Source organism: Protomyctophum bolini, assembly GCF_963924005.1.
Source record: "Protomyctophum bolini genome assembly, chromosome: 13".
Lineage (NCBI taxonomy): Eukaryota > Metazoa > Chordata > Actinopteri > Myctophiformes > Myctophidae > Protomyctophum > Protomyctophum bolini.
The window spans coordinates 27906068-27923674 of NC_137874.1; the positions used below are offsets into that span (position 1 = coordinate 27906068).

General features: G+C 43.5%; 1 protein-coding gene across 1 annotated transcript in view; it reads right to left on the bottom strand.

The window, feature by feature from the left end:
- Window positions 1-17607, bottom strand: part of dclk1a (doublecortin-like kinase 1a) — a gene marked incomplete at its 5' end in the record, with an annotated part of 89322 nt that overhangs the window by 17480 nt on the left and 54235 nt on the right. The window contains one exon of the mRNA XM_080780046.1: window positions 12959-13056. Coding sequence (XP_080636172.1) covers window positions 12959-13056 — 98 coding nt within the window. The remainder of the gene's footprint in view (window positions 1-12958; window positions 13057-17607) is intronic.

The window sequence follows — 17607 nt, forward strand, 5'->3', positions numbered from 1 at the left end:
AAGAGACACACGGCCAGAGAGGTGTAGCACCCAGCGCTACGCTGCTGCCTGTCTGGCCAGGTTGGCAAGTAATCCATCAGCCTGGTTTGGCAGCAGTGTGTTGTGTGGCAGCCAGGGCATGCACTGGCTGCCACCTGTTCACCGGATCCCAAACAGTGGCTCGGCACCCATTTGTGGGTAACAGACCACAACTCGAGTAAAAATCCCATTTTCTTTTCCTACATTTAAAAATAAAAAACATATATCTGACCTTTTTTTTAATGAATATAATTGTATGATTAAAAAAGAAAGAAATCTAAATCTATGAATAAAAAAAAAAACAATTGAAGTACTAAAAATAGCCAATCCAAGATGGCCGCAGCACCAGGAGGGGGTGGGACGGAGGTGAGCGGGTGGGGTTGACATATGCCCTTACTGCATGCGCTGCGTTCACACATTCAAGACACCTGTCTGTCTTGTGTTTGTGTTTAATGGCCGCTCCAATGCATTTCCAATGGAAGCCTATATGGTTTGACCAAACATTTTGTTTGATGGGGGGATGGGGCAGAACACATCCATCAAAGCTGTGTTCAGACACAAGTCTGGTGTCTTGAATGCAGCCCAGTAAGGGCATATGTCGACCCCGCCCGCTCACCTCCGCCCCACCCCCTCTTGGTGCTGCGGCCATCTTGGATCCTAAACACAATATAAACAAATGGGAGAGGGGTGGGGGAAAGGCCCTTAAAGGGGTAAAAAGCAAAAGATTCAATAAATACATAAATAAAATGCAAATGAGTTCAGGTGGGTTTCATCATCACCGCCATCTGCTCATGACCTGGTCTCTAACAGGTGCAGAGGAGGCGGCACACAGGGTGAGAGAGAGAGAGAGAGAGAGGAAATGAAATAAATAAATAAAAGGTCAGACTGCATGAGTCACAGTGGATGTGCAGCCTCCGGGTCGCAGCACTAACACGCCAGACAGAAACTGTGTTGATGAAATTGTGTTAATGTGAAAACATATAAGATGCCCCTCTGTTTCTCTCTCAGATTGACATTTTGCACTGTATTACTGTTATTAGACCATGCCCTCTGACTGCATGGACTACTGAGTACAATTATAGTAGTTCTTCTTTCACCATGTGCCAATGCCCATGCAGTCCAAGTGCTGAGGGCCATGCTAGATTTATGTTAACCTAACATCACCAGACTTTCCGCCTCAGAGGAAAGCCTGGCGTTCGTTCCAAAATGGCCCACGTGATCCGGTCAAGGCGTGGTCTAGACTGGATGATAAAAACAAACAAAATAAACAAAACATCTGGTTTCCTGGTAAGGTGCTTCCAGTTTTTCAGCGTCCCCCGTTTGTTTTGAGTCTCGCCAGTCGCTATACGAGTTGGAATAAAATATGGATATACCAAACGAACTATTCGAAGAAGTACCGGTAGGCCTACTTGAAGAAACGGATTCATACGCCGCATCAAGGCTTTTATTGGGTAGGCCCTAAAATGACGATGGCCTTAATTGATCCGGGTAATTAATTGGGGTTCCAGTTTGGGTTCCAGCCTGATGACTACAAACCAGCGACTACAACATGACGTAAGTTATCATCCGCTCCTGACTGTAACAGAAACCCGAAAATGGTATGCGTCCCAGGCAGTATTTCTTAGGCTACGAGGTGTCAGAAGATTAACAGTTACAGGAGCGCATCATGAAGACTCTAATTGAGTAACAGCTTATATCACTGTGTTGTGTAACACCTCACCACTATGACGCTGTATTATTGTTCCCTTCTCTTCTCTCTCTGGCTTCTGTTCCAGGCTGTTGTGTAATAATTACACTGCTGTTAACCTCCTTCACACAGCTGGAGGTGGCACAAACATGGTCATGATTCGCTACTTGTTATGGCTTCTGATTCTTGTCTACCTGTTCGAAGATAGATTATAGCCTATTATTGATATATGCATTTTGAGGCACGCATGCACGCACGCACAACGCTGCTCGTTGAGCTGCTAATACTTCTCTCAGTTGGTCTGGGGCGCAGCTCACTGAGCTCAGTAACAGATGAAGAAAGGTCCGGGATGGTGTGAGAGCCCTCGTGTATGTACAGTATGTCTTGGTAGGAGAAGATAGTTACAATGTGTCGCATTGTGACCTAGTAGAGCTGCTATTTATGCTATCGAAGGATTCTTATACTTTTGAAAACTTGAAAAAAAGGACATTCTGCATAATGACTACTTTCTACTTGATAACGATCCTTTTGTACATTTACTCAAGTAAATTTTGAATTCCGGACTTTCACTTTCACACACACAAAGTATTTCTACATTGCAGTAACTCCTCCACCATCAGGTGAGGAGAAACAGTCGGTGACTCTGTGTGTTTCTATCAGAAGAGACACCCTCCACGGTACCACATCGAGGTCTGTGTGCATCTATCAGAAGAGGCATGTGGTGGGCACCCTCCACCACGGAACGACAGTGAGGGTTGGCAGCGTAAGAGAGCGCAGTAGCACATGGAGAACTGGCAATGTGGAACAAGGAACAGAATCCATCAAAACTGTCTCATCTCATCTGTGTGGAGGATTCTGTCTCCCTGCTCCACAGTGACTGCCAGTGGGGATAGTTACTGGGACAGTCGTGACACTAATTCTCCCATTGTTTCTTCATCGACTAGGGATCCTGGGGAATCACAGGAACGTGATGACAGACCCCTCAGGGGAAAATAAGAACTAGGATGATGGCGGTGGCTTGGACTATCCCAATAAAGTACAAGTGAAACGCAATTGAGAACAGAAGCGGTGTCTGTGTCAGGCTGCTAAGAATATGAATGAATGTGCTTGAGTGAAGCTTCTTGACTTCACAGGAAAGAGGGCAGATGAAACCCCCATCTGAAAATCTTTTGTGGGCTATGAGCTTGTATATGTGCCATTTTTTATTACTGAAATATGGATAAAGTGGCTAAAATTATTTTGATGCTATTAGGTACGTTTTTCTGGGGACCCTTGGGCCTAAAGGTTAGAGAGAGAGAGAGAGAGAGAGAGAGAGAGAGAGAGAGAGAGAGAGAGAGAGAGAGAGAGGATTCAGCTTGTTCTTTGTTGTGACCGAAAGGTTCCCAGTTCAAAGCCCCAGTCAGACAAGAGCAAGGCACTTAGCTAGGAGAGCAACATTTGATTGAAATAATAAGTGTCAAAATGGGTAACTGTGAGCGTCTGAAACACTATGTTGTACGACACCGCTGAAATAGCTCATCAGCAATTTTACAGAGCTTAGAAAACCAACCCTGAAGGAATAAATATATACGGTTATAAATGAACAACTAAATTGGAAGATATGACACTCACTGAGCGAGTAGTGAGTCAGACTAGCTATGCTTACAAAATTATGTTTTGAAGAGGCATTCACCCTTACTTGTAGAGACTGGTAGCAATGTTTTGTGGACAGTAATTATCACTTGTTCACCATCTGGTTTCATGTACATAAGGGATATGATCTAAAAAAAATAATAATAAAAAAGAACGTTGGGGTTACTAATACTATAATACGTGAGGACAGCAGTTTTATAAATGCTATTCTTATTACCCTTTTTGTCAATTTTAACCTAACCCTAAAGTATACAAGCTCAAAACACATACATGATGATATTTGAGAGTATAAAGAACTCTAAAACTGTTTAAAACCGTTTATCCATAAAACAACCACTCAAATTCTACTGTACAAGCGTAGTTAATAACACGCATGCACACACGCACACACACACACACACACACACACACACACACACACACACACACACACACACACACACAAACAGGAGATGACGTTCGATGAGGATCAATGAACACACACTGAAACAATGAATGAACAACGTAACAAAAATACACACAAAAGAATGAAAATGAATGACAATTAATTTAATGAAGACATATTCTGCCAACACAAGATGGTACATTCATCAAGACAAAAACAAAACAAAACAAAAAACAAGCCTAAAAGAGGAGGCAGCATCACATCATATACTGTAACCTATAATACATGATATTTCGTTGTGGTGGTGGTGGTTTGGGAGAATACAAGAACGCTCGGCCAAAAACACGTTCGCCACGGGTCAAATGTGGCGTCCTTAACCTAACCTTAATCCTAAACATAACCTCAGTAAAACTGTGCCTAAACATAACCTTATTCGTAAACGTAACCTCAGTAAAACTATAGGCCTTATGCTAACCTTAATCCTAAACATAACCTCAGTAAAACTGTGCCTAAACATAACCTTATTCGTAAACGTAACCTCAGTAAAAGTAGAACACAAGAACCGCTGGAGACGAGCGGCCCACAGGGAAACAAATGGCAGCGACTGTGTCTTGGGGCGAGCGTTCCGGTTACCGTTTCAGAGAATAAAACATGACTGAAACATGCATTCTCACAATACCTGGATGCTGTATATGCCTATATTTTAAATACGAACCATGAAATGCCCACTGCACTTGTGCATGCACGCTTCACATGCGACGCATCGGTTACAGCGATGGGTCGATGTACAGTACATACAGCGTGTTTTCACATCTGCAGGGTTATTGGTTGGTTATTGTTTCGTTTGGCAAGGCAGAGTTCTTAGTAATGAGATCGCACTGGCATGGCCAGTGTTTTCCTGCGAAGTGCTGCCATGCTTATTGGCTGGTGTTAACAGCAAGCAAAACCAACCGCACAACAACCATTCCACTGACATGAATAAACACAAGGGAACGAGAAAAATGTACATGATCGGAATGTCCAAATAATGCATGCTTCATACAACATACACAGATTAAATTAATGAAACAATATTCACACACATTTTTAGTTCTCTCTCACTTTCATACACACGTACGCACGCACGCACAAGTTGCATGCACGCACACACATTGATATTATGAATCACCCAACATAAATTACAGAATGAACAAGAGGAGCATGCAATTCAACGGACCATGGACATGACACTTAATATAACTGATTAATCTGTGTATTGTTTTGCACATTAACGTGCAATTTTCTGGAATGCACAATGGGTACTTAAGCTCCCTGTACTATTCTCAACAGTGATTGATCCTAAACACAATAAAACTATAGATACTTTTGTATTGGTTCACCCTCACGCAAACATGCTTGTCTGGCTCCTAAAAACAGAGATCCCAAAATGTAACCATTAAGACCAGGAACGCATCTGTGTCATTTTAGATTTGAGCTAAAACACAGTTTATACTTTGGCTATTCCAAAAATAAAAAATAGCAGATCTGCGCACGCACAAGTGCACGCGTGCACACACACGCGTGCACACACACGCGTGCACACACACGCACACACACACACACACACACACACACACACACACACACACACACACACACACACACACACACACACACTTTTCTGTCTTTCACAATCACTTTTCTGTGCATTCACAATCCTCCTCTCCTCCCAAAAAAACTAAAGAACAAACTCAAATGGGATTATGTGTAGTTACTGCTTGTTTGTTTGTTTGATTGTGAAAGGTGTTACATTAAGTGCATATTTTACCTATGGTATGTGTTTTTTCTTGCGCGTGCGTGGGTGTGTGTGTGCGTGCGTGCATGTGTGTGTGTGAATGGAGGGGAAGGCTAGACATAATGGATACTGGATCAGCCTTTTAGGCTTCTCGTTAAGTGTAACAGAAACTGGGTCACTGTAGACACTGTACTGTATTACTGTATGTACAGTACAATATGAGAACATGTCGTCACTGTTGGTTGTTCAAATTGTTACTTTTCAGGATTCACATTCAAAATGAGCAAAAGCAACGTGTTTAGAGCTGATCTATCTGCTACTTTTGATGTTAATGGAGATAAATTAATGGAGATAAGAGGGTGGTCACGTTTCTGCCCACCACCATGGAGGTTGTGGGTTCTGATCCACTGTGGTAACGTTTCTGCCCACCACCATGGAGGTTGTGGGTTCTGATCCACTGTGGTAACGTTTCTGCCCACCACCATGGAGGTTGTGGGTTCTGATCCACTGTGGTAACGTTTCTGCCCACCACCATGGAGGTTGTGGGTTCTGATCCACTGTGGTAACGTTTCTGCCCACCACCATGGAGGTTGTGGGTTCTGATCCACTGTGGTAACGTTTCTGCCCACCACCATGGAGGTTGTGGGTTCTGATCCACTGTGGTAACGTTTCTGCCCACCACCATGGAGGTTGTGGGTTCTGATCCACTGTGGTAACGTTTCTGCCCACCACCATGGAGGTTGTGGGTTCTGATCCACTGTGGTAACGTTTCTGCCCACCACCATGGAGGTTGTGGGTTCTGATCCACTGTGGTAACGTTTCTGCCCACCACCATGGAGGTTGTGGGTTCTGATCCACTGTGGTCACGTTTCTGCCCACCACCATGGAGGTTGTGGGTTCTGATCCACTGTGGTAACGTTTCTGCCCACCACCATGGAGGTTGTGGGTTCTGATCCACTGTGGTAACGTTTCTGCCCACCACCATGGAGGTTGTGGGTTCTGATCCACAGTGGTAACGTTTCTGCCCACCACCATGGAAGGTTGTGGGTTCTGATCCACTGTGGTAACGTTTCTGCCCACCACCATGGAGGTTGTGGGTTCCGATCCACTGTGGTAACGTTTCTGCCCACCACCATGGAGGTTGTGGGTTCTGATCCACTGTGGTAACGTTTCTGCCCACCACCATGGAGGTTGTGGGTTCTGATCCACTGTGGTGCACCCGGCTTTGTCGGGCATCAATTGGCCAGCTTTCGGGGCGAGGGAGGGAGGCCTGACAGGGGTGATAATTGCCATTGCATGTACTCCTATACGGGCTGGGGGGGCGGCACCTGACAGCGGGGAGTGTTGGGCAGGAGGAGAAGGTTATACGTCCTCCTGGTGGAGGCTCCTCACTGGCAGGTGAGCCAGTAGGATACAACAGCAGTGATAACAACACAGACATGTTGAGTGGGGAGGGATAAATTGGCATAGCAACTAAATTGGGAGAAAAAGGGGGTAGAAAATTATTGGCTTTTAATAAATAATTATATAAACAATATTCTATAGCCCATTCACAAACACGCATATAGTTTTTGAAATAGACACAAGACAAAGTAGCATAAGTAGTATAAGTGGTTCTAACTAGTCGTTCCATGTGGATAGCTGAGCGTGGCTAACGTGTGGAGGAGGAAGGCCTGCTGTGATGGATGATGGCCTGCATGGTGACAGTGACCTACTTCACTTCAGTGGCTGCATGGAAGAAGTCTCAAAGTGACCTTAATGTGAGTTCCACTCCCCGTGAGGTGACGTGACACGTCAACGTTTGGACCAGAGATCAGGGATTCTCAATTCAAGGACCCATTTTTTATAGGAAAATAACATCTCTGGGACCACTTGTGTAACACAATTGTGTTATTGTTGGAAGTTTCACTGGCTGTTTGCTCACATTTACTGTATGTATATTTCTGTTCATTTCACAGACACAGACACATTTAGAGAAAGATAGAATACAACTGCAGACGCTGTGTACTAGAAAACAGAATTCTTTACTCTCTACAATCTGCTGTCCTATTTTCAGTTGTCTGTGTGTGTGTGTGTGTGTGTGTGTGTGTGTGTGTGTGTTTGTGCTAGTGTGTGTGTATTTGTGCACGTGGTACATAATATGCTGCTGTGTCATTTGCATTTTGCAATACAACAAAACCAAGTAATACGGATGTCGTGTGAACGATTGCAGTACTTCTGTTTGTGTGTCTATGTGTGCGAGCGAGTGTATGTTTGCGTACACGCCTGGGTTGTCATGCATTCATGTCTACTCCAGAAGGGGCAGAAAGAAGCAAGCATTACAAAAAAAGAACCAGGGAATGAGATCAAACAGAAACGAGAACAAACAACAACAATGTAGTGAGTGAGCATCCAGGTCTGAACCACCGACTTCCCAAAAGAAGCTTAGCACTATTCTATAGGAGCACAAAACGCAGAGTAAATCCTCCCAGCCAGGCTTAATACCCTTCTATACAGTAGACCCTTCACTTTCCACTGGAAACCTTGTATGTCCAAAATGTTTAAACTTGGCTGGGTGGGTGCGTCTGAGCACGAAAACAGTATGGTTGTTTTTCACCACCTGTGCGCAACCTAACACACACGCACATATTAACTGTATATATGATGATTTCGGGTGTGCTAGTACAGTACAGTGACAGTACATTACAGTACAGTAGAGGGATAGAGGGTAACTAATTTCTCAACCATTTCAGACGCAGGGCGCCCCTCAATGGTAAATATTCTCTCCCTTATCATTTTTATCCCACGATTTTGTAACCCATTTTTCACCCCTGTGTCAATTATCTAATGTGATCCTGGGCTCTACACACCCTCCGCCAACCTGGGGAGAGCAACGGACTTGAACTCATGCTTCCTTCATGCCTGAGTGTCCAAGTTGCTCCTTTACACCTGACAGTGGGGAGTTTCCCTGGTTGGACGTAGCGCGTGGAAGGGACACGTTATTCCAACCAGTTCCTTTCCCCTCCATCAGGCGCTATGTAAATGGTAAATGGTAAATATTCTGGGGTGGCGGTGGCTCAGGGGTATAGTAGCTGGATGGTAACCGCAAGGTTGCCAACTCGAACCCGGGCTCCCCCAGAGTTAGTGTCGAAGTGTCCTTGAGCAAGACACTGAACGCTGATGTGCAGGTTGGTGCCTTGGATGGTTTCCGCCGCCATCGGTGTATGAATGTGTGTGTGAATGGGTGAATGTAATGCACAATCTATATGTAAAGCGCCTTGGATACAAGGCGCTATATAAATGCACCATTTACCATTCCAGCACTTTCACAGGGTTCAAATCCGGGGTAGAAAAGGAAAGTTACATAGTGCAGTGCAGTTTCACTTCGAAAATTGTTTGCAGGTCTACGTGACGAGACATGTCGTGAGCTTGTTCATCTGCTTCATTTGGCTGCTTTTGTGTGACACGTAGCAGCAGCATGATAAAGTAGGGCATTCATTTATAGGAAAAGGAAAATAAGTTTAAATATGGGGAGATACAGGGTTTTCTGCATTGACTGCAGCGATAGATTAGGCAGTAGGGGAGCGAGTTTCAGTGAGGAGGGGAGGGAGACTGAGTGAGAGGACACATGAAACGGCGAAATGAAGGAAGAGAGGGAGGGGAGAGCAAGGGCAGTATCACTGAGAAGGAAAGATAGAAGAAGGAACGCATAGGGGGGGATGGCTGACAGCCCGTGGGGTAAAGCCTGGAGGAATGTGGAGGGGAGATAATGTGGGACATGTGGCTTCTCCCGGCCCTTAGCTGTCGCGGGCCTGCCATGCACTAACTGCAAGCTTAGTAAGTTAGTACACACACGGCAAATGTGTACACACCAAAAACACAGAGCCATGAGTCATCTAACACGGTAGAAACACGCTCCCTTGAATTCAATACCTAGGCAGTTTGAGTTAAACTTCTACAGCAGCGAGCTCTCAAATAGTGCGAGATATAAAGAGTCAGATGGTCAGTGTTACTTGTATCCACTCTACTCAGAAGCGGCCGTAGCTTAGTCAGTGGGAGAGACCGTTTGTCTAGTAACTAAGCATAAGGTTCACCCCTAAAGGACCAGTTCACCCATTTTCAACCTATCTTCATATAATTGGTCCTCCTCACTAATGCTCATTATAATTATGGTAAAAACAATTGTCTACCGAGTCTGTGTCTCAGAGGAGGGCTGTGGACAGTTCAGAAACCTGCCTACCAGTGACATCATCGATGGGAAATACAAACTAATAGAAACTGCAGGCTTACTATTCCTGGAAAAGTTAGAATGCTATAATGGAAGTCATTGTTCTCACGTTAGATTTTTGTATTAACATCTGAAATCTGAAAAAGCCTATTGATGATGTCACTGGTTTCTGAAGTGTCCACAGCTCTCCTATGAAACACAGAGTAGACATTGTTTTAACCCCTTTTAAAGCATTAGCATGAGCATTAGTGAGGAGCAATTATATGAAGATAGGTTGAAAATGGGTGACGTCGTCCTTTAGCATCCCTTTCTGTTCAGAGGAAGTCTCAACTTGAATCTAATGGCCTGCTCTACATTCATTTAGACTGAGAGAGAGAGAGCGAGAGAGAGAGAGAGGGAGGTGCATGTGTCTCTGCCTTTTTCCCTTTGCACATTCAAATGAGCCACCTTCTCAAAGCGTGACCCATTTCCACACTACAGAGTAGTCTGCTTAGTTATTATAAGCCACTTTGGGCTTGTTTTTATGTAAAGTCGCTTGCAAATAATACCAATGTTATTGGTACAGTAGTTGCGGGTTGTGCTTTTGGGCTTGATTCTAAAGTGTATTTGCTTACTGTATATTGGGACTTGTATATTGACATTTCATGTCAAGGGCTCGGACCCCCAAATTAATCCACGGAGACGCCCCCATCCGAAATTATTTTGTGCCAGACCGCCGCCATACAAGATTCGTGTATTTAAAATGTTTCAAAAACATTCCACCTAATTAAGATAAAAAAAAGCAGATCCACAAAGCTCACACAGCTTGTAGACCGGCTATTTTCAAATAGCCGTGTGAGTCGACTGTATGCTCAAGTGGCCTAGACGCTTCTTCTGTGCGTGTTTTCGTAGCCCTGACTGCATTATTAGTTAGTCAACGAAATCAACACTGGCACGCACGCGCGCACACACACACACACACACACACACACACACACACACACGTCAACGAAATCAACACTGGCACGCGCACACACACACACACACACACACACACACACACACCACACACACACACACACACACACACACGTTGATTTTACTATACTTGTGACTGAGGGATTTGTTTTTTTATTTGTTTTTAACGATTAATCACATGCCTCACAGATTGCCAAAACAGACGATCTACAAGACCACAATGTGTCACTATGCAACAGAGTTGTGAACATGTACATCTGCTAATTGGTGCATAACATCGGCTCAGAAATAAAGTATTAATCAGGCATAAATCCTCCATAACTCAAAATAAGCTTTGGATGTTTGGCCAATAGATATCTATTGTACGTACAGTATGATTAATGTTATGTTAAAATCATGACCCAAAAATAAATAAATAAATAAAACTACAACTACCCCCCCCCCCCCCCCACACACACACACACACACACACACACACACCCCCCTCATGTTTTCCTTTGAGTTGCATGCTCCTTCTTGGACAACCAGTGCAGAGTGTGTGTGTGTGTGTGTGTGTGTGTGTGTGTGTGTGTGTTAATCCTCTCTACAGTGAACAGCATTAAGGTGTCCTCCTCTCCCAACATGAAAAAACAATGTTAAAAACACACCTTCACATCTTCTCAACTCAATGGGACTTCCTGACTTAAATAAAAGGAGAAATACAAATTTGAGTGGGACCTCATTTTTTGGACCCGTCACGTAAAATAAAATGGGGGAATTGGCTAATACAAAACATGACCCTCTTTTCAATCAATAATAATCATAGATTACATCATCGGGTTTTTAATGTAATTTATCAACATTATCAATATAAATATATTTTCAAATTGTTACCGTATTACTGTGAATGAATAACAATAATTTAAAATGCCAATAAATGCTGTGTTTTCGCAGTAATGCGCACAGTTTTCGACAAGATAGCAAGATAGATCTTGAAGAACTATCTTCTATTTAAAGTGAATAATGAGAGACGTTTCATTATCATTTCATTATAATGATGGCGCCTCATAATGACATCACTCACTGCCTCGCTACCGAAGGCAGCTACTACTGTATGTTAAATCCAGAGGCTTGGACTCCTCATGCATAGAAGGAAGCATGAGGTCAGTCCTTTGCTCTCCCCAGGTTGGCAGAGAGAGTCTAGCGCCTGGGATTACATTAGATAATTGACACTGGGTGGAAAAAATGGGTTGCAAAATCGTGGGATGAAAATATAAAGAAAAAAAAAACTCTGAGAGTGTACAAAAGGGAACAACATTGACCTGTAACGTTCAATGTGTGGTTTGCGCGTTGAATGACGTGTCGTAGTGAGGCCAAAACGACAAAAATGAGTCGGCGCACCTTCGCAGAGGGTGTTGTGTATACCTCTGGAGAAACTAACGGTCACCGATCCTCCATAAAGCGCCGCACACTTACCACGGAGACCACGTTCACTTCTTTGTTTACATTGTTTGCAACGTATCACTCACCACTCAACGCATACACTCTCAGAGTTTAATTAACAGTCAGGGTAATACAATGCAAAGAACTCCGTAAGCATTATGCATGTTATGAAGGGGTAAAAGGGACAGAGACTAAAAAACTAAACAAAAAAAGAAACAGGTACAAATTTGAGGATCCTAACATGAGCCTGCCATTTCCAGAAAAGGAGCAGCGGCGGTGTGTCAGGTCAGAGGTTAGACCCCTCCTCCCCCTTCTGAGACACTAAAGGATTTGTAGTTTTCTCCATATTGTTCTAGGGGGGGGGGACTTTAAGATGAGGTCAGCCTATGCTCGGTCACGGGCATGTCCATATCCTGAGAACATAGAAGGTTTAGGTTATAAAATGTTGTGTGTTTGTGTTTGTGCATCTCACAGCTAGGCTACTGATGCAAAGTTTTAGTTTTTATCTTTGGTGGCTTGCCCTAGGGCACGTGTTGCTTGCGAGATTGCGAGTTGGTTGGTTGCAAGGGGCTGCCGCTTACTAATGGCCGGCCTCTCCAAAAGGAGGGCCACACAGTTGGTAAGGTACTGCTCAGTATCAGCTGTTATAGAAGTAGGACATATTGTTTCATTTATCCATGATTGATGTCTGCTGTGTCTGACCCGTCAACTGTATGTAACAATGTTCTGGGGTCTAGGCACTTTGCAACAGGCTGTTTTCCTGTTGTCTGACTGCATTGCAGCATTGGCAGTGTTTAAATGTCTTTTGTGCAAGGCATTATCATACTTCTGTTCATGTGGAAATGCATGAATAAGTATTTCAGACGTGCATCATACCTTGCGTCGACTGAGGCTCTCCGGACTGATTGGAGAAGGGCTGGGTGACTTCCCCGAATGAGGGGTAGATGACGTCTGACTGACTGCTGTCCCATTCACTACAGAGAGAGAAAGAAAGAGAGAGAGAGAGAGAGAGAGAGAGAGAGAGAGAGAGAGAGAGAGAGAGAGAGAGAGAGAGAGAGAGAGAGAGAGAGAGAGAGAGAGAGAGAGAGAGAGTGTGACGTGTTATGGTTATGAGAAAGTATACATTGTTGCTGTCGGGTGGAAACCTTATATGTTCACAGTTCCTTTTTACCAGCTGCTGTGTAAGCACAGCTGGTCAATATTCGATCTCTGGTGCTCTCTGGCTGCATCGTCTCTAGGTGACTTCTAAGCCAATGGGACAGCATTGCAGCCAACAACAATGTTAATGTTCAGGGCAAGACCCCATTTGAAAAGGACCCCCAGTTTGACATGCAGAGGCTACTGACCCCAATGTAATGCCATTTATATCTAGGACCCCCCCCTAAAAAAAAGAAATTCTTCCGTGGGCCACAAGGGGGCGCTCTGCGGGCCGCTAATTGGGGAACCCTGCTATAGACCAAACTGTGGAGTGCAGCTAAACAGTGGCCTACTGTGAGCAGACCTGCATGAGTAGACGCAGGATTTAATGGGTAACAGACAGTTACACATTTGACCCCCACGCATACGACCGCGGACCCCCGTGCCGAACTCTGTGGGGACCCTCGCTGTACCCGCGGACCCCTGCGCAAGCTACCGCGCGACTTCGTTATACCTGCCAATCCTATGTCAACACTACAACCGACAGCTGTGCGTGAGGTGCGATGCGATGGTGGAGAATGGGCTACCTGAGAGTGTACAAATACAACCAAATGGATCCATAACTAGCCTAAAATGTAGACTCTCGTAGATGTATTTATTGATTCCACACACACAAATACACAGACACAGATATTTCATTTCATAGCACAATTCTGCAGATATAATAAGACAGCAGAGGCAATGAGTTGTGAGCTTGAAGATCTCCTATTTATTACTTTTGTGCAGTAGAAAGGCATTACTAATTAACGTTATATGTTAAAATAGTCATACAAAGTTTAAATATGGAGAGTTTGAGATACGACAATATTTTGGCTGTGTCGGTCGTGTCTGGCGGAGGCCCACAGATTGGCCCGCCCTCGGCATCCTCATGAATGAGGAAGAGGAGGAGAGAGGCGAGGGGAAGGACAAAGATATGAGCCAGAGACTGAGGAGAAACGCTTTGAAACGCACATCACTGCCGTCCCTCTACTACCAAAAGCTGAATTCATCATAGGCTGTTTCAGAAATATATCCCCATGCATGTAATGCACGACCCGACTCCGTTCAATCCCACTCCCTGCTAGGTTAGCGGATTGGATACAGGAGGTTCAGTACAGTTATACAATAATGCTATTAAGGATAACCCAAAAAGCCACAAGGTCTTGTTTCCATTGTGGTCCTAGGCTGTGCATTCATCTCATCAAGACATACATACAATATACAAGAAATAATCAATACTAGCCAGCAGTAAAACAGTAGGGGGTGATTTCATTTGACAAACTAGAAGACTTGTCTACGAGGTCCAGGTGCTCTTTTATGGAGGAGCTACGGTAGGAAGTTGCACTTTTTTTAATGTTAAATGTTACGTGTGTTGAAACACAATCGCACTAAGATGTTCCTCCTTCTATCCTAGTTCCTCCGTTCAACACCACAGACCACACATTGATCTACATTTACATCTGCGGTTCTGCCATGCCCGTGAGTTAGCCGCACACAGGCACGCACGCATGCACGCATGCACTCATGCACTCATGCACGCACACACGAATGCACGCATGCACGCACGCACGCACGCACAAATTGTTTCCTTCAACTCTGTTGTCTTGATAATGTTTCCCTCACAAAAGATTGAGTGGATTTTCTTGTTAAATAATACAACAGAAGTGTGTAGTGTTCATGGGTCCTTTTGGTTGCATTTGTACCTTCTTCACAGTTAAATGAACTCTGACATCACTGTGGTGTACTAAAAATAAAAACAACAAACATCTTTTGATGTCAGTCTGGTTATGAAATAAGTCTTTCATCTCATCTCACACACACAGCAAAACGACCTTACATAATCCATACAATGACGTACTGTATACAGCAGTCACACTTCCAAGAACATCACGGTCGTGATGGAGATGAATCTGGACTCACACAGCTATTCAGGGTGATTTTGGGTTGGAAACAACCCTCCTGACTAACATGGGATTGTTTACTACTATCGTTTAACGATTTTGTGTGCATGTTTAAGATGATCTGATAAGAGAATCTTAGAAGACTATCCTGTAGTGTGTGAGGCTACCAGATTTCAAAATCGTTTAAGATTTGAAAGATTCTAGGTGTGAGTAATGGTAGGTGTTTTTTATCGTATCCTAATTACCTCTGGCTCACCTCCACAGATTTCATTTGCTCGTTAAGTGAGGTGACGGTTTGGGGCTAATTACATAGTTTATTCATTATGTATGCAAACATGTGCTGCCTCAAGCGTCTCTCATTTACTAAACCAGTGGCAATCGACCTTTTCTGGATCACGGCCTACTACAATCCACACTACACTACACCCATCTGACCCAAATGGACCCAAGAGTTGAAGCGATGAGTTTACGGGCTCTTAGAGACAACAACAATGACCAAATGGGGGTATGTGTGCAGCTTTAAGGCAGATCAAACATGGGGGACCTTGAATATAGCCACTTAAAAAACATCCGATTTGATTTCTGTGGAAATCTCTCGACCTACAAGTATATATATAATATAACTATATTTAATGTATGTAGAGCGAAAACTGAAAAATACCCTAGTATAGGCCCTGATAGGGACAAGGTGAAAAGGGTTGAGTCACTGACTGCATTATGGGACATGTAGACACCATGCAGAGCCCTCATGTCAGCGCTGGTCAAATGACCTTTTCAAGCTGAGAGACAGAGAGCCACTGTGTGTGTGTGTGTGTGTGTGTGTGTGCACGTGTGAGTGTACATGTGTGCGTGAGTGCGCACGTGTGCATGTGTGTGTACATCATGTGTGCGTGTGCACGTGTGTGTGTGTGTGTGTACATGTGTGCATGCATGCATAAGCATGTGCGTGTACATGTGTGTGTGTGTGTGTGTGTGTGTGTGTGTGTGTGTGTGTGTGTGTGTGTGTGTGTGTGTGTGTGTGTGTGTGTGTGTGTGTGTGTGTGTGCATGCGTGAGACTAGTCTGTATAGTCTGATGTACAGTCTGTTGTTGAGCTGATTAACCATGGCTAATCAAACAGATTCCACAGAGTATAGACAGTCCTATGATGACACACTTGACTTACGGTCTTTAATTCTTTCAGGTTGACCAGAATAATACATCAATAAATAATGACAATATCCTAAAGTCTATTATTACAGATATCCTAGTTAAAATGTTAACAGCATTTCAGGTGTTTGAAGGCAGAATGGCATCGATCTTGTCTGTGATTTCAGTGTCAACTTAATCGACAGAAACATAACTGCATGGACTGACACTGATCAATGCAGTGTGTTGAGTGAACAGTAAACACCAGTATCCATGTCTTTTTCATGTTTTACCTGTAATTTTTCTTTCATAACCAATGATGCAGTTGAGTTGGATAAATGAAGCATACCGCTGATCAGTATACCTTATATAACATATAGGCGATATTTGACAAAAGATTAATCTTCTCCATGCAACACCTATTATGTTAGGTAGGCAATGACAGTTAATTAGGACATGCATGGGCTATATGTTATCCATCAACACTATACTAAACCAATAAAACACACAATAACCTTAACATAATTGTTTACTCCCCTAGTCTGTCAAGATCAAGCAACTTTCTAAATTATTCAAGACGCGCGGAGAATATTGCACGTACACAACCAAAGGGCATGACATCATCATACAATTCACGTAGGCCCACAGCTTGCCATGAAATATTGAAAAATAAGTTATTTTTGGACATGTATTGTGTCGGATGGTTATAGATTTCACTCATTCGCTCTATGAACCAATTATCAAAATATAAGCATGAGATCACTGATGAATTAACAGACGCAGACCCGCAGTTACACAACAATCAACAATATTGTCAAATTTCAATTATCACCTGCGTCCAAACTCCAAATCAATTCCCGTGCTTTTCTTACAAAAACAATAGGCTAAATAATCTTATTGGCAAACAATGACAGAATTATATAGTGATTGTCGAACAATATGCAGAAGAAGCCATAAAGAAATATGGGGATAACTTCAGCTACAGCTACTAGCCAAAAAATAACAGATTTTCAAGTGATAACGGAGCAGCATTCAGTCTTAATCATTCGTTAACTGAAAGTCGAATACAAAAACAAACGACCGTCATTTCATTCCTACCTTCAATATCGTCCAGCATGATGGTGAAAATAAAATACAAAAACAGTGTTATTCCAAAGGCAAAAGAAAGAAGAGAAACGGGCTTTGAACGGGATACGGGAAGAAGGAATATTAAAGCTAATAGGGTCTAGTCTTATTGCGCCTCTATCGCTGTACTACTCGGTGCGATGATAGTATGGAGTCTGAATGGTGTTAGTGCTACAGCCACCGCTCATAGGCTGGA